The following is a 22,078-nucleotide window of genomic DNA, read 5'->3' as shown; positions in this document are numbered from 1 at the left end:
GTTCTTTAAGTTTTTCTATTTCAGCTAGTAGCTGTTTCTTGTACTTGGTTTCGCAAGTTTGCTTATAGCTGTTGTATACTTAGCAAAATCTCGATTTTTCAGATGAATTGTGCTATTTTTTTTTTGTACTTGGTTTTGGCAAGTTTTCTTATAGCTGCTGTTTACATAGTTTGAAGCTGGGTTAATTGATAAGAAGAATTTGAATAGTTTAGCGAAGATTAGGGCGTGGTGTGAGTGTATTGGGTATATTGGAAGTGAGTTTGAAAGTTAAGGAATTGAGAAATATTAAAGAAGATGAAGAGTGTTTGCTTTCGACTATTGAGGTATCGATTATTAGGGGAATTGGGTATGCTGAGAAAGAAGAGAAATTGAGGAAATTGAGGTTTAAAAAGTTGATGAAGAGATTATCAGTAATTCAAGATTTTGCTGATGGGTTAATGGCTTTAGCTGATATTAGGGATGGAAAAGGTTTGCTTTCCGGACTATTGTTGTTGTCGTCGGCGGGTTTGTTGTCAGCTCTTATTAGCACACATAAGTATTGGATTTCTTGCTGATCCATAGCTGGATTTGGAGGTATGATTTGTGCTGGAAGTTTATGTCGTTTTAGGATTAGTTAGTGATAAAGATTCGTTCTTTAAAAAGCGATGTAATTTGTTTTTCTCCCCAAAATAAGAAGGGAATTGGGAGGCATACAATAGATGTGGTGTTATCTGATTGCAGATAGAAGATTTCTATCTGAAAGATAGTTACTTTGTTACTCATAATAATTTTTTTTTGATAATGAAAGTTTCTGGCTTTTGATAATTCTTTAAGATTTTCTATTTCAGCAGTAGCTATTTCTTGTACCTGGTTTGGCAAGTTTGCTTATAGCTGTTGTTTACTATGGCAGAACCTCGATTTTGCAGATGAATTATGCCCTTCTTCTTCTTTTTTTTTTTTTGGTTCTAATCTTGCTTGTAGGGGAATTGATGCGGTCGATGCAGTTAAAATTTCACCCTCTTCCTTTTAGAATATTTGCGGGCTTTAGCGAGAGAATTTGCTACTACTTAAGCTGTTCTTGCTCTGGTGATGCATGAAGCTATCTATTTGATGCTAGATATACCTTTTCTCCATTCAGATTAGTTATTCTCTGATATTGGTTCTGAACCTGTTTTCTGGACTGCGAAATTTAGCTGTATCCTTACTTCATTTTAAAAAAATCAGTTGTATCCTAAAAGCAACCTTAGCCCAAGAAATCAAAATCAAAAAACTAACACTTAAACAAAAGGAGCTAAAAGAAAGAAGAGAAGAAGAACAATTGGCTGGCACCTATAAAATATGTCCTAAAAGATAAATTATCGAGTAGTGGAATAAAACAGGCATGATGGAGCGGAATGGCTATAGAGGAGTCATATACCTCCAATTAGTAAACTCATATCCTGAAAGCATCTTGAAATTCTCTCTTGTATTTTACTGATTAAAAGAAAAGAATTTATCTTGTTATTCCAATTGCATCCACCATCAAATTTGAGATGCTTCTTGTCACCATCAAATTTGAGATGCTTCTTGTTCTTACTATTTTGGGCTCTGCAAGTATGTGACTGTTATCAAGAATATAATCTTTCAATCCAACAATAGTTGTTTCTGATATTTGATGAGTCTTAGAGAAGCCTGATTAGCCCCACATCGCTGGGTTCTGGTCAAATCTGAAATTGCCTTTTGTTTAGCTAAGTATAGAGAATCAATTAATGCAGTAAATTACAACTATATAGAAGCATGGGTCTCAACCCATGCTTCGTCGTCCGTTTATTAAAAAAAAAAAAAAAAAAAAAAAAAAAAAAAAATATTAAACACCAACCAATATTAAAAAAAAAAAAAAAAAAAAAAAAGTAAAAAAAGTAGAACCCGCCATCTCCAAACTCACGGAAAAAAAAAAGTGAACCCCATATTAACAAAATCAAGCAATATAAAAAAAAAGTGAATCTCATATTAAAAAAACAAACAATATAAAATAAAAAAAAGTGCAGACTTTGTATTCTTAGCAAACACTAATATAATAAAGTTTTAGATACGGAGCACAAATTACAATGTTATATTAATCGTGTTTTGAACATAGTATATGTAGGGCTGTTCACAGTTTTGGTTAAAACCAAAACCAAACCGAATAAAAAAACTGACATTTGGTTTGGTTTGATTTGATTTGGTTTTAAATTTGAAAAATCGATAATATTTGGTTTGGTTATGGTTATAGTAAAAAATAACCGAATAAATAACCGAACCAAACCGATAATTATATACATAAAATTTATAATTATTTATATGTATAATATTAACTTTTCATAAATAATTAAAGATATTTTATACCTTTTAATTATTAATTTAATTTTGGTCTACTTATTTTTAAGGCCCGTGTCTTAAAAGAATATGTCCAAGTCCAACAATCCAAGCCAACTCTAATAAGTCGTAAGCATAAGGGTAAAAAGTAAAAATCCTACTATCTCTTTTCATTTTACATTGCGGCATGTCTTTCCCTCAATATGCAAGAAAGTTCGCCCTTGTGGGTCGTGAGGAAAAAAGAACTTCATAAGAAATTTGAAGAATGTAGAGAGAGAATATTTGAATTGTCACGCTAGTCATAAATTGAAAAACCGAACCAAACCGAACCAAACCGACAATAACCAAACCGGTGGTTATTATTTTACTTGGTTTGGTTATGATTTTAGACATTTAAAAACCGACTAAATTGGTTTGGTTATGGTTTTAACCAATAACCGATCCAAATCGAACCATGAACACCCCTAAGTATATGTATATATATTATATGCATAAAAATAGTGCAAACTAATAATGTCCAAAAAAAAAAATGCACCCCATAAAAGGTGGACCCCATACTAAACAACATCAAGCAATATAAAAAATAAAAAAAAAGTGGACCCCATATTAACAAAATCAAGCAATATAAAAAAAAAGTGAACCCCATATTAAAAAAAAATAATGTTAAAAAAAAAAAGTGCAGACTTTGTATTCGTAGTAAACACTAATATAATAAAGTTTTAGATACGGAGTACAAATTACAATATTATATTAATCGTGTTTTGAACATAGTATATATATATATATATGCATAAAAATAGTGCAAATTAATAATGTCCAGAAAAAAAATGCACCCCATATTAAAAAATCAAACAATATTCATGTAATTTCCAAAGTATCTCATTAAGTCAATAATGATGGATTCATTGCGCGCGTATCAATCCATTAGTGGAGCAAATGAAATTGCTTTTCTTCAAAAGGTTAAGTAGTCAAACTATACAATTTTTTTTATTTTTTTATATTAGCCGAGATCTAATCTAGATATTAAGCTCGTCGTATTTGCTATTCCGCCATGTCATTTATTTGTTATGTTTACTAAAATAAATATACTTAAAATATTTATATTTTAAAATAAGATAGAATTTAATTACTTTTTTATTTTTATTCCTACTCTAATAAATGTGAAAAGAGATTAATGTGGTAAAAAAAAATATCAAATGGAGATCAAATAATGAATAAGGTAAATTAGTCAAATTATAATTTTAATCGACGTTTTCTTAAAAGACCATGCAAAAAACAACATGACAAGTAAAATGAGCTAAACCGAGAATATTTACCAAAAATTAAAAAATAGTATTTCTTCGTTTAAATAGAAAATCAATTTTTACTTTGTTTCGTTTTAAACATGTAAAATTAATTTAATAATTTGAATTAGAATTATCCAAATCAAAATTTGATAAAAAATAATAAGTATTTTACACCTTTAAATTAATCGAATTAAAATTGAAAGTATCAACCGATCTTAAATATTGCTATTGTTTTATCTCAAAGAGAGGAAAATAGTTTTCTTTTAAACAAATCTTCTCTTTTAAAAAATATTAATAAATTTGCCGATTTTGTATTCGTAGCAAACATTAATATAATAAAGTTTTAGATACGGAGCACAAACTATAATGTTATATTAATCGTGTTTTAAACATAATATATATATATATATATAATATCACTATTCAAAGACAACTACATACACATAGATGCACTATAATCTAAAGTGTTGGGCCCGTGCTCAGCACGGGCATACGCGGTCTAGTTTAACTGAATAAGAGTATCAATAGGGATTTACAGCTTGCAACAATCGGCAGTCAGTGAAAGAGCAAATTGAGGCTTGATTTCCCATCTGAAACACACTGATTATGTATATACTGTTTTTCCTCTGTTGCATGGCTAACAAAATAATCGTGTCTCAGTTCTTGTATTTGAAATGTGATCTAATCTTAAGATAAACATGTATTCTCTCTGTCCCAAAAAAATTATCCTTTTAGATTTGACATAAAATTTAAGAAATAAAGGAAGATTTTTGAAATGTGTGGCTCAAAATAAGTTTTAAATATTTATGTGGCTGTAAATTATCTCATAAAATTAAATTGTTTCTAAATATAAAAAGAGGATAATTTTTTTGGGACAGATTAAAAAAGAAATGAAGATAATTTTTTTGGGATAAAGGTAATAATTAACTGCACAGTCTTCACTGTTCTAACCTTGGAAGTGACAGAATAGACTACGATAGGGAACGCCTTAAGTTCATTATTTGATCTCCAGAATATGTGTTTGACATTTTACAGACGACCTCTTACTTCTATTTTTAGGGCCTATTCTCAAAGATTTTAGTCTGATTTGATTTTCTTATAGCTGTAAAGTAGGAATATCCTTTTTGGTTTGTGTTGCTTGGCAACAAGTTTGCAGAAGGATTTTTTTTTTTTTTTTTTTTTTTTTTTAAGGTTTCCAACTCGGTGTCCGCTACCTGTATTGTTGCCCAACTAAATGTGGATTCGCGATGGGAAGTCTCACATTGGGAGTAAAGCACTCCCTAACAAAGGCGACTCCATATCAAGGACTCGAACTAGAGACCTTTTAGGTTCTTTTTAAGCAAATGGTTAGCAAGTTACAGCTCCTAGTTGCAGAAATGTATTCAGCACAACAACTATTGTGGATCCAGAATTTTCACTGAGGGGGTTCGAAAAATAAAAATGTAGTGCCTAAGATTTGAACTTGAAACCTTAAGGTGAATTTTGAACCCTAAGTTACTGAACCAACCTCTTCTCTTGTGTTTAGAGTATTCAAAATCTATATATGTACATAAAAAATAAAAAAGGAAATACTCTATATAGATGATGTAATTTTATGCCCTCCTCGGGCCCTAAATCTGCCCCGACTCCAACTCCTTCAAGTTGGTTGTTCTAAATCTGCAAGAAGAAGTTGCTCTTCAATCATTTTTTTGCGGATTGCCCTTCAAATGCACTGGTCTTTAATGTTTGCCCTTCGCCTAATACCATGAGGTTTGGGGTTCGAATTCCAACTCAGTTTAAAAAAAAAATCGGCAGAGTTTCGTCACAAAATTAGGCCTTAAGGCAGAGTTTTGTAAAATTTCAACTGAGTAAAAACGAAAAAAAAATTACCTTTAGGTAGAGTTTGGCTTATGCCTCAAGACAAAATTCTGCTTTAAGGAAGAGTTTGATTGCAAAATCTACTTAAGGTGCAAAACTCAGCCTTGCGAATCTAAACTCTACCTTACGAATTTTTTTAATTTTTAACTGAGCGAAAGCTCAAATCCGGAACCAAACGATTTTAGTGAAGAACAAAAATTAAAGATCACCAATTTGAGGGTCAAAAATTAAAGACCACCCCGAGTAAGGACAATCGCGCAAATTGCCCTCAATCATTAGGCCCTATGGTTACTCTTCCCAAAACCGGCCATGAATGCACAGGTGGGAATCTGTCCATATCTGTTGGCCTCCACTGAAGAGAATATTTAGAAGATTTTTAATTTCATAAATACGAATGATAACATAGTTTATGAATAGTGGCCTTCACTGAAGAGAATATTTCAGTGAATTTTCTAATGTTATGGTTAGAGCATAGCGTCTACGTACAGGTCCACTTTCCCCACCAGTAGTGGTAAAAAGAATAAGATATAACTACAAGATATGTAGAACAGGTACAAAATAAAATGAAATAAAATAACGAGTACAAAATATCAAGTAGGTATAAGTTTTGTACTTATTTCCTTTACTATGCTTATTAGTACGGCTTAATTATGATTTATAGAATTCATTGGGGTTTATTCCCAGCAATCAATAGTATTAGAAGACAAAAAATAAAATAAAAGAAAGACTAGGATTGATTGATGACATTGGAAAGAATAAAGTCATATTCGAAAAGAAAAGAATGAAGTTATAAGTTGAGATCAATAAATCAATTGGAAAGAATAAGTTATCGGTGGATCCATCTATTAAATATCTCTTTACTCAAAACTAATAATATGAATGCACTATATTCCATGCCAAACTATATAGCACATCTACATTTATGCATTCGAGTTAATTTCATTTTAATACTAAATAACTAAAATCAGGAGTTTCTTAAAGCTTCTTTAACTCTCAATACTTGGTATACTATACAAGTTTCTAATCAGCTATAAAAAACTCTTGACAACTATTAGACTTGATGAGTGTAACAACAATAATTAAGATATGTGTCTTTTACGCCTTAATTTACTTTTTCCCCTTCCATTTGTTCTTAACTAGACATTGAATCCTCAAGATAAGTGTCTTTTAGGGCAACTATTTTAGTGTGATTTTTAGTTTACTTCATACCCTTTTACCTTCAAATTAAATGAGCTTGAAGAATTAGTTTTTGACTTTTTTCATTCCTTTGTCATATCCATAGTTGCGTAGCAAATTAGAGATCGGTGACCGTTTGTTGATTAGGTGTAAATAGTTTGTTACAACTGCTGCACTGTCTTAAACTTGACAAACCACACCTAATATATATATATATATATATATATATATATATATATATTTGATTTAAGTCCTATATAACATGCATATTGCTTAACATTGATTATAGGTCATTATATAACATATTGCTTAACATTGATTATAGGTCATTAATTAATGCTATTATGTAGAATTATCTGCAATTAAATCATATTCTAAGTGTTCTAATTGTGAATTAATTTCTTACACTATCAATATATATTACTTAAACTGTAAATATTTGAGAAAACATTAAGTCCCACAGCAAGAGGCCAAGAGCCACAACTGAACAGTACGTGTAATTTTTTTCATATTTGATCTCCAACATAAAGATAATAATGTAGTGTTATTCTTTTTAATGGAGCTGATTTCTCCAACTTTGAGCCGATTTAATTTCTTGAAGCTGATATCCTATACTCTTTCATGAAAGTTTCGACAATTTTTTTTAAAGATAACCATATGTTTCGTAACTGTAAATGTGGTCGTATAAATTTCCTGGTCTCCAAAGGCCTTTCCTTTGCCCGGAAAGGAGAGCATCAACTTCAAATTTCAATGTAGTTGTACGTAAGTTTTCTTGTTTGCCTTTTCCATTGGTAGTAATAGGTGCATCATGCGTGAGAAAACGCGAAACTAGAATTTTGAGTTTAAGATTTTGAATTTTGAAAAGCATAATTTTTTGAGTTTTTGATAATTTATTTATACATATTAAGTGAATTTTTAAAATTAAATACAGAATATAAGTTGAAGTTACACAAATTTTGCCGAATTCTTCTTCCCTTGTGCATAGTTTTCATTGATAGTAGCAGGTGCATAGTTTAACCTACAAACGGTAAAGATGTAATGGTATTTATAGATAATTTCGTTATATGGCGGCCTAGCATTAATAAAGTCAAGTATAAACTATTACTTTTCAAAACACTTCTTCCAAAAAACATAGTAAAAGGTATTTCTCAAGATAAGCTAATTTCGACGGCTGGCCAAACATGCTATAGCTTTCAAAGACTATAATATTTTTATCATCAAAATTCTAAGAAGTAAGAACCATTAGTACGGTCCGCCAAGTTTTAACTTTCATATGACGTAATAAATGACCAAAGGATACGAATACGATAGAGGGGATTGGTGGGAATCTTCCACCCGTAATCAAAGATTTGAACTTTAAAAATGAAAAAGCAAAACTTAGATGGAAATGCTTCTTCCTAATCAAAAGAGTATTCACTTAATCTTTATTTTTTTAATTAAAAAAAAAATTTATCTATCAAATCAAAAAATAATTAATTTTATCTTTTCAAATTTACCTTTATTAAATATTATGTGATTAAATTTCAATAGCTATTTAATTAGACTTGAGAGTACCAAAAACCTTATCCGTTCTCATCATTTTAACGTCGTGCTCATCCCAATCCAAAATCTCCATGTCCTGCACAACCACTGCATGATAAAATTGACAACTTCATCTTTAGCCTCTTCTATAACTATCAAAACACGAGCAAATGTCAATAGCTATTTAATTAGAGATGGTTTAATCAAATTATCTATATTTATGTTGGAGTTAATATTTTCTTAATGGTTCTTTACCCCATAATAAGTGTCATCTTAGGAAATCAAGATATAAATTGACTAGTTTTTTTAACTCTACCATTAAAAAAAAATGACAAGTTAATAACATTTAAATGATGATTGGAAAAATCACATAGGAACTTGGTATTGCTAGATTCTCAATGTTAAAAGAATTGCTATTTGTGCATGCTCTAATTAAGAGAAAAGAACTAATTTATTTTTATTATATGGGGTTAATTTAGTAAATTTTAAATTATATTATTAATTTTTTAATATGTGTGTCTTTTTATTAAAGTGACATTTATTATGGGACGGAGGAAATATTTATGAAGAATAACTCCACAGTTCTCTATATAAAGCACGTATCAGTTCCAGTTACGATGCCACCGCCCACCATTTGTTACATTTGTCTCCTACCAAAGAATGCTCCTTTATTGCACTAAGATATACTACTAGGAGTATATATCTCCTCCTTTCACCACAACATTAATATTTCTGCAAAAATTTAGTTAGCACAAAATCATTTTCTATTTCATTATTTTCTGTTTCAATATTGAGTTCATCACCATGGCTATAGCAGAAGAAATCAAGAAGCCTCACGTTGCATTCCTCCCAAGTCCTGGCATGGGACACATCACCCCACTCTTCGAGTTCGCTAAGCGCCTAGTCATCAACCACAACTTCCACGTCAGCTTCTTCGTCATCACTACCAACGCCTCCACCGCACAAAACGAACTTTTCCGACCAGACAACCTCCCATCCGACTTCCACGTCATCGAAATCCCACCTGTAGAAAACATGTCTTCATTTTTCACTGATGATATGAGAGTACTCACACAGTTAGCTATCATTGTCCGTGAATCACTCAAACATCTCCCTTCACTCTTAATGACACATCGACCAAAAGCTTTAATTATTGATTTGTTTTGTACTGATGCTTTTGAAATTTGCGAAAAGCTTGAGATTCCTGTTTACTCATTCTTCACTGCTTCTACCATTTTAATGATGTTCTCTTTGTACTTACCGACGCTTGATAGGGAAGTTGAAGGAGAGTTTGTTGATCTTCCTGAACCTATTCAAACACCTGGATGTAATCCAATATGCCCTCACGACGTCCTAGATCAGGTAAACAAAGTCGAAAGCGGATTTATGATTTGAAGTTTAAACGTATTTTTTTATACTAATATTAAGTTGATACTCTCTAGCTCCATCCTATTTATTTGATGAAGTTTGTCAAATTTTTGTGGTCTTAAATCAGTAAAGTAAAAAGGTTTAAAGTTAAATTAGTAGTATTTCTCCGTCCGACTTTCTGGTATGTCTCGAAAAGAGTGTACCTTTGTATAATAAGTATGTTTTTCAATTTCAACATTTGACACGGCAAACTAAGGATCATAAGATTTAAAGGATTAAACACATCTTTAATTTAAGACGATAAGATTTAAAAAAAAATTCTTGTTTCTTAAATTTCATGTCCAGTCAAACTAAGACACTTAGCCCCTGTTTGGTCATAAGTATTATTCACTTTATTTCGAAATTTTTTTCACTTTTTTTCAGAATCAGCGTTTGGCCATGAGAATTCCGAACATCAAAAACTCAAAAAATTTGTTTTTTAAAAAAAAATACTTTTTTCACTTTTTTACAACTACATTCCACCAAAAACTACAATTTCAAAAACTATGGCTAAACACAACTCCAACTCCAATTTTTTTTTAAAAAAGTGAATTTTTTTTTTGGTATCTATGGACAAACGAAGCCTTAAATTAGATGAAAGGAATATTACTTAATATTATAAAAAAATATCTTTTTTTTTTTTACTGACTAAGCAGAAACAAATGTTACGTAAATTGGGATAGATAGAATATACAATACTAATATTTCATAGGGTGAAAATCATTTATACCCTCCAACATTGCTTTGAAAATCAAGCTCCTCCCTCAACTTTGAACAACAGACAATCTCCCTCCTTTATTCTAAACAGACAATCTCCCTCCTTTATTCTAATTGACTTTTGTAAATGCCTATTTTACTCTTACATTATCAACTTTTGTCTATTTTTTTTTTTTGCTTCTTTAAAATCATGATATATATATATATATAAAATCTATGAATCAAATTTTCAATAAAATAAATAAATGTTATCTTTCGGGCATAAGAAAAAAGTGAGAAATACTAATTGAGGTTATAAGTTAATAATGTTCTACGATGAAATAAATTAGCAGAATAAAAAATTTAATTTTAATAATTATAATAATAATAATCAAACTCTAATATCTATTTATACAAGTGAAAATAACAAATAATAATATCTTTATAATAATATTCCAGTGCAGGTAATACAAAAAAAAAAAAATAGAGACAAATCTTTAAAAATATTTTGTATATATTGTAAATGAATTTTAAATTATAATTTTAGAAAATATTCCTTTAATGACTACTAAAACTTATTTATTTATATAGACAATAAAAAATAAGAGAGAAGTGAAACTTAGATTTACACACATGCATGTATATACGTATATACATACTTATTGCATATAATAGTGAAATAACAATCATAAAAAGTAGCATTAGATTCTGTGACAAATTCGTAAAAGTACTATTCTTATAATATTAATGAACTTAAATATATACATATATATGGAGGATTGTAACAAGGGTGAAATAGACATTGCATGGAGTAAAAATGGGAGAATGTCTATTGTTCAAAGTTGAGGGGGTGTTTAATTTTTATAGCAAAATTGTGGGGTGAACTTAGATTACACTTTAGATTTGTCCTGGCCGTTCTCAGGCTGAACGTTTTTTCAATTGGTTAATATGATGAACTTAATGGCATAACGTGGAAAATCGAACTCATTAAATTTAAATTTTATTACTTATGCAGGTAAAAGACAGGAAAAATGAGGAGTACAAATGGTATTTGCTTCACGTCAGCAGGTTGCCATTAGCTGCCGGAATATTTGTCAACAGTTGGGATGATCTAGAACCTGTGTCCCTTAAAGCTCTCAAAGAAAATTTGTTTTTCCAAAATATACCTGTTCCTCCAATTCATGCAATCGGGCCTTTGATCAAACAAGATGAAGTTATTACAGAAAAGGGTGCTGAGATTTTAGCGTGGCTGGATAATCAGCCGCCTGATTCTGTTCTCTTTGTGGTGTTTGGTAGTGGCGGCACTTTGACGAGTGAACAACTTACTGAGTTAGCTTGGGGTCTCGAAATTAGTCAACAAAGGTATTTCACTTGGATATATTGCATTTTTTATATAAAAATAATGTCATTAGTTTCATGACTTTTCATTTAATAACTATATGGATGAAGCACATAAGGATATTTTGTACTTGCGGTGGTATGGTAAGTATTCTTTCATTCTTTACTAAAGGTTTCTTGTTCAAACTTGAAACTTGATTGAAAGTCGTCTTTGTTATGGAGTGCTTTACCCCGATCACCGAGTGAAGAAAAAATGAAGAAACTACAACGATGAGGAAATTGTCATAATTTCTTGTATAATTTTGAAAATATATATAATTCTCACAGTCTATCCACTTATTACTCCACCAATAGATTCACTTTAGCCACAAATTTATGAGTAATTTTATATATCCCACTAAATTTTTGCGCCAAAACCGAGTAATTTATTACTCCTTCCCTCTCAATATATGAAACAATACCAAAAAAAAAAACGTCTAATACATCTCATTAAGTGTAAAAATGAAAAAAACAAAAATTTATACAAATTTAGAAAGTATGTTTTCCATTATTTTTTTTCTAACTATAATTGTACTTTCACCAATGTAGGTTCATCTTGGTGGCGCGTATGCCAAGTGATGCAAGTGCCTCAGCAGCATTTTTCAACGTGGGCAGCGATGAAAATGATCCATTGCTCTACTTGCCCGAAGGATTCGTGAAGAAAACAGAAGGAAGGGGTTTGGTGGTCCCCTCTTGGGCCCCACAAGTAGCAATTCTCAATCACCCATCAACCGGTGCATTCCTGTCACACTGTGGATGGAATTCAACTTTAGAGAGCATAGCCCACGGCGTGCCAATGATTGCGTGGCCGCTTTATGCGGAACAAAGGATGAACGCCACCATTTTAGCGGAGGAAGTCGGCGTGGCGATGAAGTTCCCGGTAGTTCCCTGCGAGGAGTTAATTAGCCAGAAAGAGATAGAAAAAGTGGTTAGAATTGTAATGGAAGGAGAAAAAGGCAAGGCTATGAGAAGGAGAGGAAAAGAGCTCAAAGAAAGTGCTAAAATTGCACTAAGCAAGGGAGGCTCATCTTATGAATCGCTTTGTAGTGTTGTTCAGTTTTGGAAATCTCAGTGATTGATTGGTGTAGCTGAAACAAGAATTGCATGGGATTGGAAAATGTCAGAAATTTATGACTCCCATGCACATGAGTGCACATGACGAAATTATTGTAACTTGTACGTCCTATTGACTAATGAATAACATCTTGGGAAAAGTTATGAAATGGCCTTTTTTTGTCCTTCATTTAATGTCGGGTTCAATCACATCCTCGCAATTATAAATTGATACACATTTATCCTTCTTTTTTTTTTTTTTTTCTTAAATCAACTAAAGGGATAATTATAAAACAAAAATATAGGGAAAAAGTCCAAAAATCTTTCTTTAGATAAAATGGTTGTGTTTTAATTTGTCAAGCGTTAAACACATTTTTTTTTTTGTAATAGTGATTTTAATTAATAGTTTTTATTTGTAGATGTATTTTTTCATCGACTTGAATGAGAGAGCAAGGTTGCAATATCACGGCGTAATCATTTTCTTATAGTTTCTTTAATAAAACAAACATTTTATATATATATATATATATATATATATATATATATATATAGATATATATATATATATAGTTTAGCTTTGCGAATCAATCAAATCGACCTTCGCTAAGTGAAGAGAAAGATAACTTTGAAATGAATCGATGACGTTTTTGAACAAAACACTTTGTTTCGTGTTCTAGTGAAATGCAAATTTTTTAAACAAGGAATATATTACACTTATCTGTTCTCTATCCTAAGGAAGACGTAACCTGCAGGTACACGACCGGACTCCGATTGGTTGTGAAAGCAGCAATGAGAGAAAACCAAGTTGCTGATTATATTCCTTTTTTCCTGTTTCGTTTTTTTTTTTTTTTTAATTATACAATTTATAATTTTTCGATCTCAAAATTGAAAACATGTAGATGCTTGAAGTAAAAAAAAAAAATGTAAATAACTCCATAAAACAAAATACAAGTAGTGGCAGTGGCGGAGCCACTCATGGCCAAGGGTGGTTACCTGCACACCCTTGGCTGGAAAATGGTACTAGTATATGGATTAAATATTATAGTTAACTGGATATAAATCAAACTTTGAACACCCTTAAAATAATTGAGAGAGATAACTTAGAGGTAAAAGGTGTTCAATTTTACCTAAAAGTCACAGTTTAAAGCTTACGTCAAACGTTGATCATCTTCTTTCTTTAAAAGAAAACATACAAACAATGTCTGATGCTACTTGGTTGATTTGTATTTGAACTTATTTTCTTCCATGTTCCGACTAAACTTATTTATATTTGAGTTATGATTTGCATTTGGTTTATTTCTATGTTGGTTTGGAGTTACGTTGGATTCATTTGTTGAAGCTCCTTTAGTCTTTCTTCTTTCCTTCCTATTTCCTAGAATAGAAGACGTATTATTAAAAAAGAAGACAACGAGATCTAATAGCAAGTTAACAACCACTCATTTTGTTCTCTTTTCTTTTTTAATTGCTTATGTGAACATTTTAATTATCCAATTTTGTTCTCTTTCTTTCTTTTCTTTTTTTATTCCAAAGAAAATCAATTAGTCGTTATATCTCGCTTTGTAACATTTTCGGAATGCCCCTTGTTCTCCACTTGTGGGATTACGGACAATGGGTATGTCGTCGTTTGTTGTTGCTGTCATTTGATACTGTCATCACCATAAGAGTTTTCTAGCAGTGAAATTTGTCAAGAATAACTTGCGAAATCAAATGAAACATAAATTTTTAGGCGGGTGTGCAATGATGATGTTAAAAAAAAATTGTTGCACTCATTCATCGGAAAAAAATAATATACTCGTCAACATTTGAACAACCTTGCCAAAATTTCTGGCTCCGCCACTGAGTAGTGGATATTTTGTCTTCATGAATGTGAAGGCTAAAACTGTGACGATTACCAAGAGTAATAGCCTGTTTTAAAAGCTTGGCCAAACAGGCTATAAGACTAGCAACATAATCGTAAAACTAATGGTAAAACTAGACAATAAGCTAAAGAATAAAACTTTTATATGAAGATCTTATTGACAATCGTCTTTAAATTTTTAAACTAACAGAATTGAAAGGCATAGACACAATTAGTAAAAAGAGTTGAGCTGAGAGCCAAAAATAAGTAATATGGAGCTTGTTTAACAACTTGTGAAAATGTAGTCAAATAAAAATAGGATGTTTTAATCTGTTGTAGGGCTGGGCATAAATACCGAAAATCGAAAAACCGAACCGAACCGAAACTTTAACAAACCGAACCGAACCAAACTAGTTGGGTTCGGTGTTTGGTGTCCACCGTAAAAAAATCGAAACCGAAATAGCCGAATCGAAGTTTGATAAAACCGAACGCGCACTGAAATTTAATACATTACTAAAAAAAAAACTTAAAATAGTCCAGGCCCATTAAGTTTAAAGTAAAAAAAAAAAACCAATTGTAATAAGTCCTCTTTTGCATTTGTATCCCTAATTTTCCATTTCAATTGAGAAAATCAAATATCCTTAACAAAGAAAGGTAACTAGGATGTGTGTCTTTAGGATTAATGTATGTCCTTTATGTGTTTTCTTAATTATTCTTACGGTATGTATATAACACCTAGTAATCTTATATCATGATTATAGTTTTCTGTTCTTGTGTATTCTGTTTGTTTGATTTTGATTTCAATTTATCAGTTTTATGTTTTATTGCTTTTGAGAATATGAATTAGTGTCAATGGAATCGCTTCTAATATTATATCAAAAAAACCGAATTGAAAAAATCGAAACCGAACCGAACCGAACTTTAAAAAACCGAAACCCAAAGAACCGAACCGAACTAGTTTGGTTCGGTGTTCAGTGTCCACCTTCAAAAAACTGAACTTGAAATAGCCAAACCGAAGTTTGATAAAACCGAACCGAAAAACCGAACGCCCACCCCTAATCCGTTGTCACGACTCACGAGAGTCACTTTTATACAAGCATTCAAATAGTGTTGGTAACGTTGAAATTGGTCCTTGATTTGTAGATAACGACCTCTTGATCTGGTTGAGATGATTGTAAGAATATTGTGGTCTGTTAAGGAGTGTAGAACCTTTGTGGTTGTAGTTTATAAGTTAATTTAGACGAAGTTTATAGAACTAGCAATTAAGTCATGAGCAAGCAAAACGTGCCTATAGTTAGGCTTTACCTAGTTAAATGTTCTCGAAACTTCCGTGTGTTGCGGCGATTCATCATATACATCAATATATCAAATTAATTTTACCACTAAAATTATTAAAATAGCATATCCTCTTAAAAACATTAAACTTATTATGATTTGGAATTTTTATTAGGATTCCACCTATTGAGCTTGTTAAGAGGTTACAGCTTACCTATTTCGTAAATTTTTATTTTTATTAAAAAGTCGGTCGAATAATAAGCTAAGAAAGGAACTTCAGCAATATTCCACCTGCCGTGCTACTCTCAACTTGCTTTCCACGTGTATAACCTCTTTTTTCTTTTTTGATATTCGGTCCTCTGTTTCTTAGGTTTTCCACATAGACCCTATCGTTTTTTTATAGTTCAATTGTGCGCGGTCAGTTATATGAGAAAGTTATATGAATAACTCTTTTGTTCCTCTATTTACAAGTTATCTTCCTTGCTCTATTTTATTTGTTTCATCCAACAAGTGAACATTATTCTTAATGTCTAGTATTCTTAGCTAGCGTTTGGCCATAGACTCCCAAAAAAAAAAAAAAAAAACTTAATTCGGGTGAAGTTTTTCGAGTTTTGAAAATATATTTGGCCACAGTTTTTCAAAACATATTTCACTTTTTGTTTTGAAAAGTATTAAATATTACTTATACAGATAAGTTTTAAAAACTATCAAGAATACCCAACCATACAAAACATACATACTTGTTAATCCCAAATTATGCAGAGCATGAACAACTGCTAATAACACACTTACTAGCCACTACAATTCAAAAATTCATTTTTATCTTCGCAACAAATTTCTACAGTTGGCAGAGCAATTTTCCCTAAAGGTTCTTCTTCTAATGTTTGGGCACAATTTAGCTTGTTCACTAAGAGACTGTTTTAATTGTGGAAACATGATAGGTACGTCTTTAATGGAGGAACATGATAGATAGAATTAGTTAGGCCATATAGCTGAGATGATTTTATAAAATACAAAAGTTTGAGGTGGTTTTTAAAAGTTTTGAAAAGGCCAAAACATAGATCTTGGTCCATAAACATATTTGAGCTAGAATTTGAGATTTGAAGATTTGTTTTTAAAATCTGTCAAAATTTTATGGCCAAACAAATATTTAAAAATAAATCTTCAAAATATGTTCTTAAAATTTATGGCCAAATGGGAGCTTAATGAGAGCAATTGTACTATTTAGGAGTACAGGAGGAAACAAGATATGAGCGGAAGACAATATTTTTCACTTAAAAAAGTTACTACTCCTATAATGTTTTGCACTTCAAAAGACAATACTCTTCTACCTATATAGTATATGTTTTCCTTTTCCATCTTTTCGTTGGGAAGAATAGGCCGGAAAAATAGGTGTAAAAATGAATGAAGATTAAGAGAAGACATTTGCTGAGATATAAATTACTCCAATATAAAACGAGCATATGGTGTTAGATATAGTTCAAGTTAATCGTTAGATTACATTTTCAATCTTACGAATGTCGTTCTCCTTCTCTTTGATTCTATACCAACTTTTTATTTGTCTATCCATTTTGAAAAATTTAAAATTTATTTCACATAATAAACATGGATTATGGAAGACCTAACTCGACTCTAATAGAATTCAAATTCGTACGTTTGCAGCTCAAATTATTATTTTTTTGGCAACTAAATTATTCCATGAGGACAGGTTGCCTTCACATTGACTATTTGAAGAAATATATCGGATAATTAATTCAACATTATATCGGATAATTAATTCAACATACCAATGAAAAGTAATCATAACTAGTCAAACATGAACTTGAATCTCATTTTCTTTTTAACATGAAGGAGATAATCACCAGAAAGATTGAAGGAATGAGATTACGATTTTATTCCCATTTTCTCTCACCTATATAGGAACCCGCAACTTAAATGACCCAAAAAGTGGTTGTAGTAATCAAAATAATGCAATTAAAAAAAAGTTACCAAAGTAATTTGCGCACTAAATTAGTGCGCAATAGGACCAAACTGTAAATTTACAGTTAAGTCCTATTACAATTAGTGCGCAATAGGGGGTTATATTTTTTTGTACAATTTTAAAGTTTTAAAATTTTACGTTTTTTCCATACTTTGATAAAAGGTTAGTCATGTTTCAAAACCACCGAAATATCAATATTTTATATAAAACCTGATATCTTTTTCTACAAACAATAATGTAGGCTCAATACATCAAGTATACGTAAACGTTTGGATTGTCGTTTTAGGGGTTGTAAAGTGCCCCGAAGTAAGTTTTGTTTGTTTGGAAACTTGTTATCTTTAGGTTGAAGTGTTTAATTTTATAGCGCAATAATTTACTGCGTTAATGACGTCATTAAAAAAAAATTGTTTGAATAACGCAGTAAATTAATGCGCTATGCAAGTCCCATAAATTTTTTATCCAGTAGACTTAAGTAGTTATATTGATAAGATAAAATTATCAAATAATGAGTATAGGGAGAAAAAGTAGTTGTAAGTTGGTGAAACTTTAAACGGTCATAACTTTGCGTTCGGACGTCCGATTTACTCGATTTTTTTTTTATTTTGCGTAATTTTCCGAGATCTAGCCGCGCAAGCTGCAAAGAAGACGGTTTGGCCGGGCCAGTTTTTAGAAAAACCTCTTTTTTCCCGTTCAATTTGAATTTTGCCCCAAATTGGTGCACAATTTTTATTCATCTTTAGTAAAAATATATTTGAAGATGGTAATCCCGTGGTAATGATGTTTTGAATGTCAATTTCAAGGATCGGAATTTAATTTGTGAAAACAAGTTAGATGGCATTAGTGAACCTTATAAATAATTAAAAATGTCTACATCATAGCTTTCACCAACTTGGCTTGGTGGTTTAGCTATCTCTTTTTTATCTGAACCACCAGGGATCAAACCTAGGTGGGAGCATTGAGAAAACAACTTGGGTGCATGATGCATGGTTTAAGTGAAAATTAAGTATATTTTTTGCGTATCTATTTCTTAATGATAAATATTATTTTATTCTTTGTTATCGTTTATAACTAACTCGCGTGACATCCTAAACTAATTATAAATAAAACACTTAAACCTTTAGATAACAAGATTCCAATCAAACAAAATTTACTTCGGGGCACTAAACAACCCTAAAACGAAGATCCAAATGTTTACATATACTTGATATAATGAGCCGACATTATTGTTCGCAGAAAAAGATATCAGGTTCTATATAAAATATTGATATTCCGGCGTTTTGAAACATGACTAATCTTTGGTCAAAGTATGAAAAAAAACGTGAAATTTCAAAACTTTAAAATTGTACCAAAAAAAATATATATTTAACCCCTATTGCGCACAAATTTAGTGCGCAAAGGTTACTTTGGTAAAAAAATTTATTGCGTTATTTTGGTCCCTACAGTCACTTTTTGGGTCATTTAAGTTGCGGACTCATAGGAACTAGTAAGATTAGCTCGTGCTAAGCATGGGCTCAACAACTCAAGACGGGCCCAACAACTCAAGACTGCAATATTAGTAGAAATTTATCATTTGTGTTTTCGCAGTTGAATAAGACTATGCAAATATGTAAATACAGAGCTTAGTTGTATAATCATCGTTAGAGGTAGAGACAAATACATGAAAAATATGCCAATACCTCCAAATTGATCATAGATTTGTTCTGTACCGATGCTTTTGAGATTTGAGAAAAGCTTGAGATGTTATGGAATAAATAAAAACTAGAGAGAAAATTGAAGAGAAAATAAACTAAAACTCTTTGTATTGATTCTTGAATTGTTTCTTGCATAGAAAAATAAAACCCTACATCTCTATTTATAGAGAAATAAAGAGAATAAAATAAAAGGAAAATATAGGAAAATATATATTTTCCTTATAAATACTAAACTAAAGATTCTATAATTAATGTAGTAACTAGACTTAGAAGGAAACTAAATAATCTAGAATATTCCTAGCAAAAAAGGAAGTAAATATTTCTACCACTAATTAAATCATGAAGCGTAAGGAAAGTAAATTTTAACATTCCTCCTCAAACTCAAGTTGGTGTATCCAATTTGAGTTTGAAGACTTGATTAATTGTTCTAGAAAAACGCACTCTTCCTTGCTTCTGTTGCGCCAATCTAAAAGAGTTGATCCTCCTCATCTTCTGTTTCTACCAATAATGCTTATGAATTGTCTCGAGTGTCTTTGAACTTGCACATTGCACACTTTTGTAACATGACCGACTTGTTTGCAATTTTCACATATTGCGTCTGATCTCCACCAACAAAAATTTTCTAAGTGTATTTTCTTTTTGCAATAGTTGCAAGGAGGATAGTTGACTTTTCCTTTTTGGTGTTTTGCATAAAAAATACTTTCAACAAATTTGTCTTGTCTGAAAGCTCTTCGTTGCTCTTGTGCTTGAAGAGCACTTATTAATTCTGCAAGAGAGATAGTAGATAGATCTTTAGACTCTTCTAAAGCAGAGATTTTAGACTCAAATCTCTCAGGAATAGTCACAAGGATTTTTTCAAGTCGTTCGTTATCCTTGAAATTCTCGCCAAGCAATCTGATTCTATTGACAATCAAAGAAATTCTGTCAGAATATTGAGTGATTGTCTCACCCTCTTGTATACTAAGAGATTCAAAATCTCTTTTCAAATTCAAAATCTGATTTTGTCTGCCTCGTTCACTTCCTTGATATTCCTTTTCAAGTTTTTCCCAAGCTTCTTTTGCTGTTTCACATGCAATAATTTTAGAAAAAATTGAATCAACAACAGAATTTTGAATCACAATTTTGGCTTTGTACTTTTTGGTTTTCTCTTCTGAGTGAGCTTTGATTTGGGCAGGAGTAGAATTTTCAGGGAGTGATTCTATAGGTTTATCCTTCTTTACAACTTCCCACAAATCATAAGCTTCAAGATAAGACTTCATCTTAACTGACCAAATTTGATAGTTTTCACCAGTGAAGGTTTGTAGGGCATTGAAAGAGAGATTATTGCTTGCCATGATTTGAAATATAGTTAAAAATAGTATGGTTTAAAAAAATTGGTTAAAACTGGTTTAAAGTAGCCTTGCGTTAAAAATGAAAGCAATGGTTAAAATTGGTTTAAAGTAGCTGTTATATCCCGTATTTCATACATTTGGATAATTTGAGAAAGTCGTGGCAAGTTAAGAACAAGATCATTTTCAAGAGTTAATTTAGCGTCCGAGTTGTTAGGAATATAATTTATGAACATCGGTAGTATGGAAATATTGGGAAAGGCCAAGGGTAAAAAGAGAAATTTGCAAAATGGCCAATGGAAATAATGTGGAAGGCCAGGGGCGAAATGGTAATATTGAGGAAAGTCGAGGGGCAAAATGAGAATTTCACATAAGTTCATGAAAGTTCCAAAAAGGCCATATTGGCCATGTGAAGAAAAAGGATGACAAATAAGTCATCTTTGACATAAATTGAAGAAATTTCTAGAAAAAAGAAGAAAGAAAATAAAAACAAGATAGGCATGTGCTATGCACATGACCTTTTAAAATATATATATATGGCACAAGGATGAAAAAAATCATCATATGTTCATTTGGAAAATTCAAGAAACTTGAGAGAAAGAACAAAAGAAAGAAGAAGGAAAAAAATAAAGGCCTATTCGGCCATTGAAGGGAAAAAGAAGAACCTTTGAAATCTTGTTCAAAAAAATTGCTTCTTCATGTATTTCTACTAATTCAAGGATGCTCTTCAACATGGTGTAATTGTTGAAGCAAGAGAATCACTCTTTGGTGCAAATTCCAACCTTAGCTAAGTGAAGAAGTTGAAGAAGAAAGGTAAGATTTAATCCCCTTTTGTATGTTATGAAAGATTTGTTTATGTTGTGGAATGTAGGAAAGGATAAAACTCATGAGAATATGGAAGTTGGCATGGTATTTGTATGTATGCATGTGTGGCCGTGTGTATGTGTAGTTAGTATAAGCAAGATGAGTTGATTTTATGTAATATTCTAGTTGTGGATGTTGTGAATTCGATATTGGAAATGAAAGTTTAATGAATTTGCTTGACGTTGGAAATGTGGAAGGTGGCCGAATGGGGTATAGGTGTGAAACAATTGGATTGAATTCATGTAGTAGTTTGATTGTTGTTGTGTTGTGAATTCCATGTTGGAAAATGTATGGAAACTATAAGCTTAGTGTGTTAGTGTTGGCCGTGGTATATTGTGTAAGAAAAATGAATAAGTTTCTACGTGGTAATTTGATTGTTGTCGATATGTATTCTACGACAAAAATGAGAATTTGAT

General features: G+C 31.3%; 2 protein-coding genes across 2 annotated transcripts; one reads left to right on the top strand and one right to left on the bottom strand.

Annotated features, from left to right (window-relative positions):
* The first annotated feature begins 8,758 nt into the window (after nucleotides 1–8,758).
* Nucleotides 8,759–12,861, top strand: LOC132033266 (anthocyanidin 3-O-glucosyltransferase 5-like). The gene is made up of 3 exons (XM_059423192.1): nucleotides 8,759–9,515; nucleotides 11,272–11,618; nucleotides 12,183–12,861. Exons 1-3 carry the CDS (start codon nucleotides 8,958–8,960, stop codon nucleotides 12,706–12,708), a joined length of 1,431 nt encoding a protein of 476 aa, XP_059279175.1. The 5' UTR covers nucleotides 8,759–8,957; the 3' UTR covers nucleotides 12,709–12,861.
* A 6,376-nt stretch (nucleotides 12,862–19,237) lies between these two features.
* On the bottom strand, nucleotides 19,238–20,804 carry LOC132034785 (uncharacterized). Its single transcript, XM_059425147.1, has 2 exons — nucleotides 20,171–20,804; nucleotides 19,238–19,323 (listed from the first exon to the last, which is right to left on the bottom strand). The coding sequence occupies exons 1-2, from the start codon at nucleotides 20,802–20,804 to the stop codon at nucleotides 19,238–19,240; spliced, it is 720 nt and encodes a 239-aa protein (XP_059281130.1).
* Nucleotides 20,805–22,078: the final 1,274 nt, after the last annotated feature.

This window comes from Lycium ferocissimum, chromosome 10 (assembly GCF_029784015.1).
Source record: "Lycium ferocissimum isolate CSIRO_LF1 chromosome 10, AGI_CSIRO_Lferr_CH_V1, whole genome shotgun sequence".
NCBI classification, from domain to species: domain Eukaryota; kingdom Viridiplantae; phylum Streptophyta; class Magnoliopsida; order Solanales; family Solanaceae; genus Lycium; species Lycium ferocissimum.
This window is presented reverse-complemented; position numbering and strand designations above follow the sequence as displayed.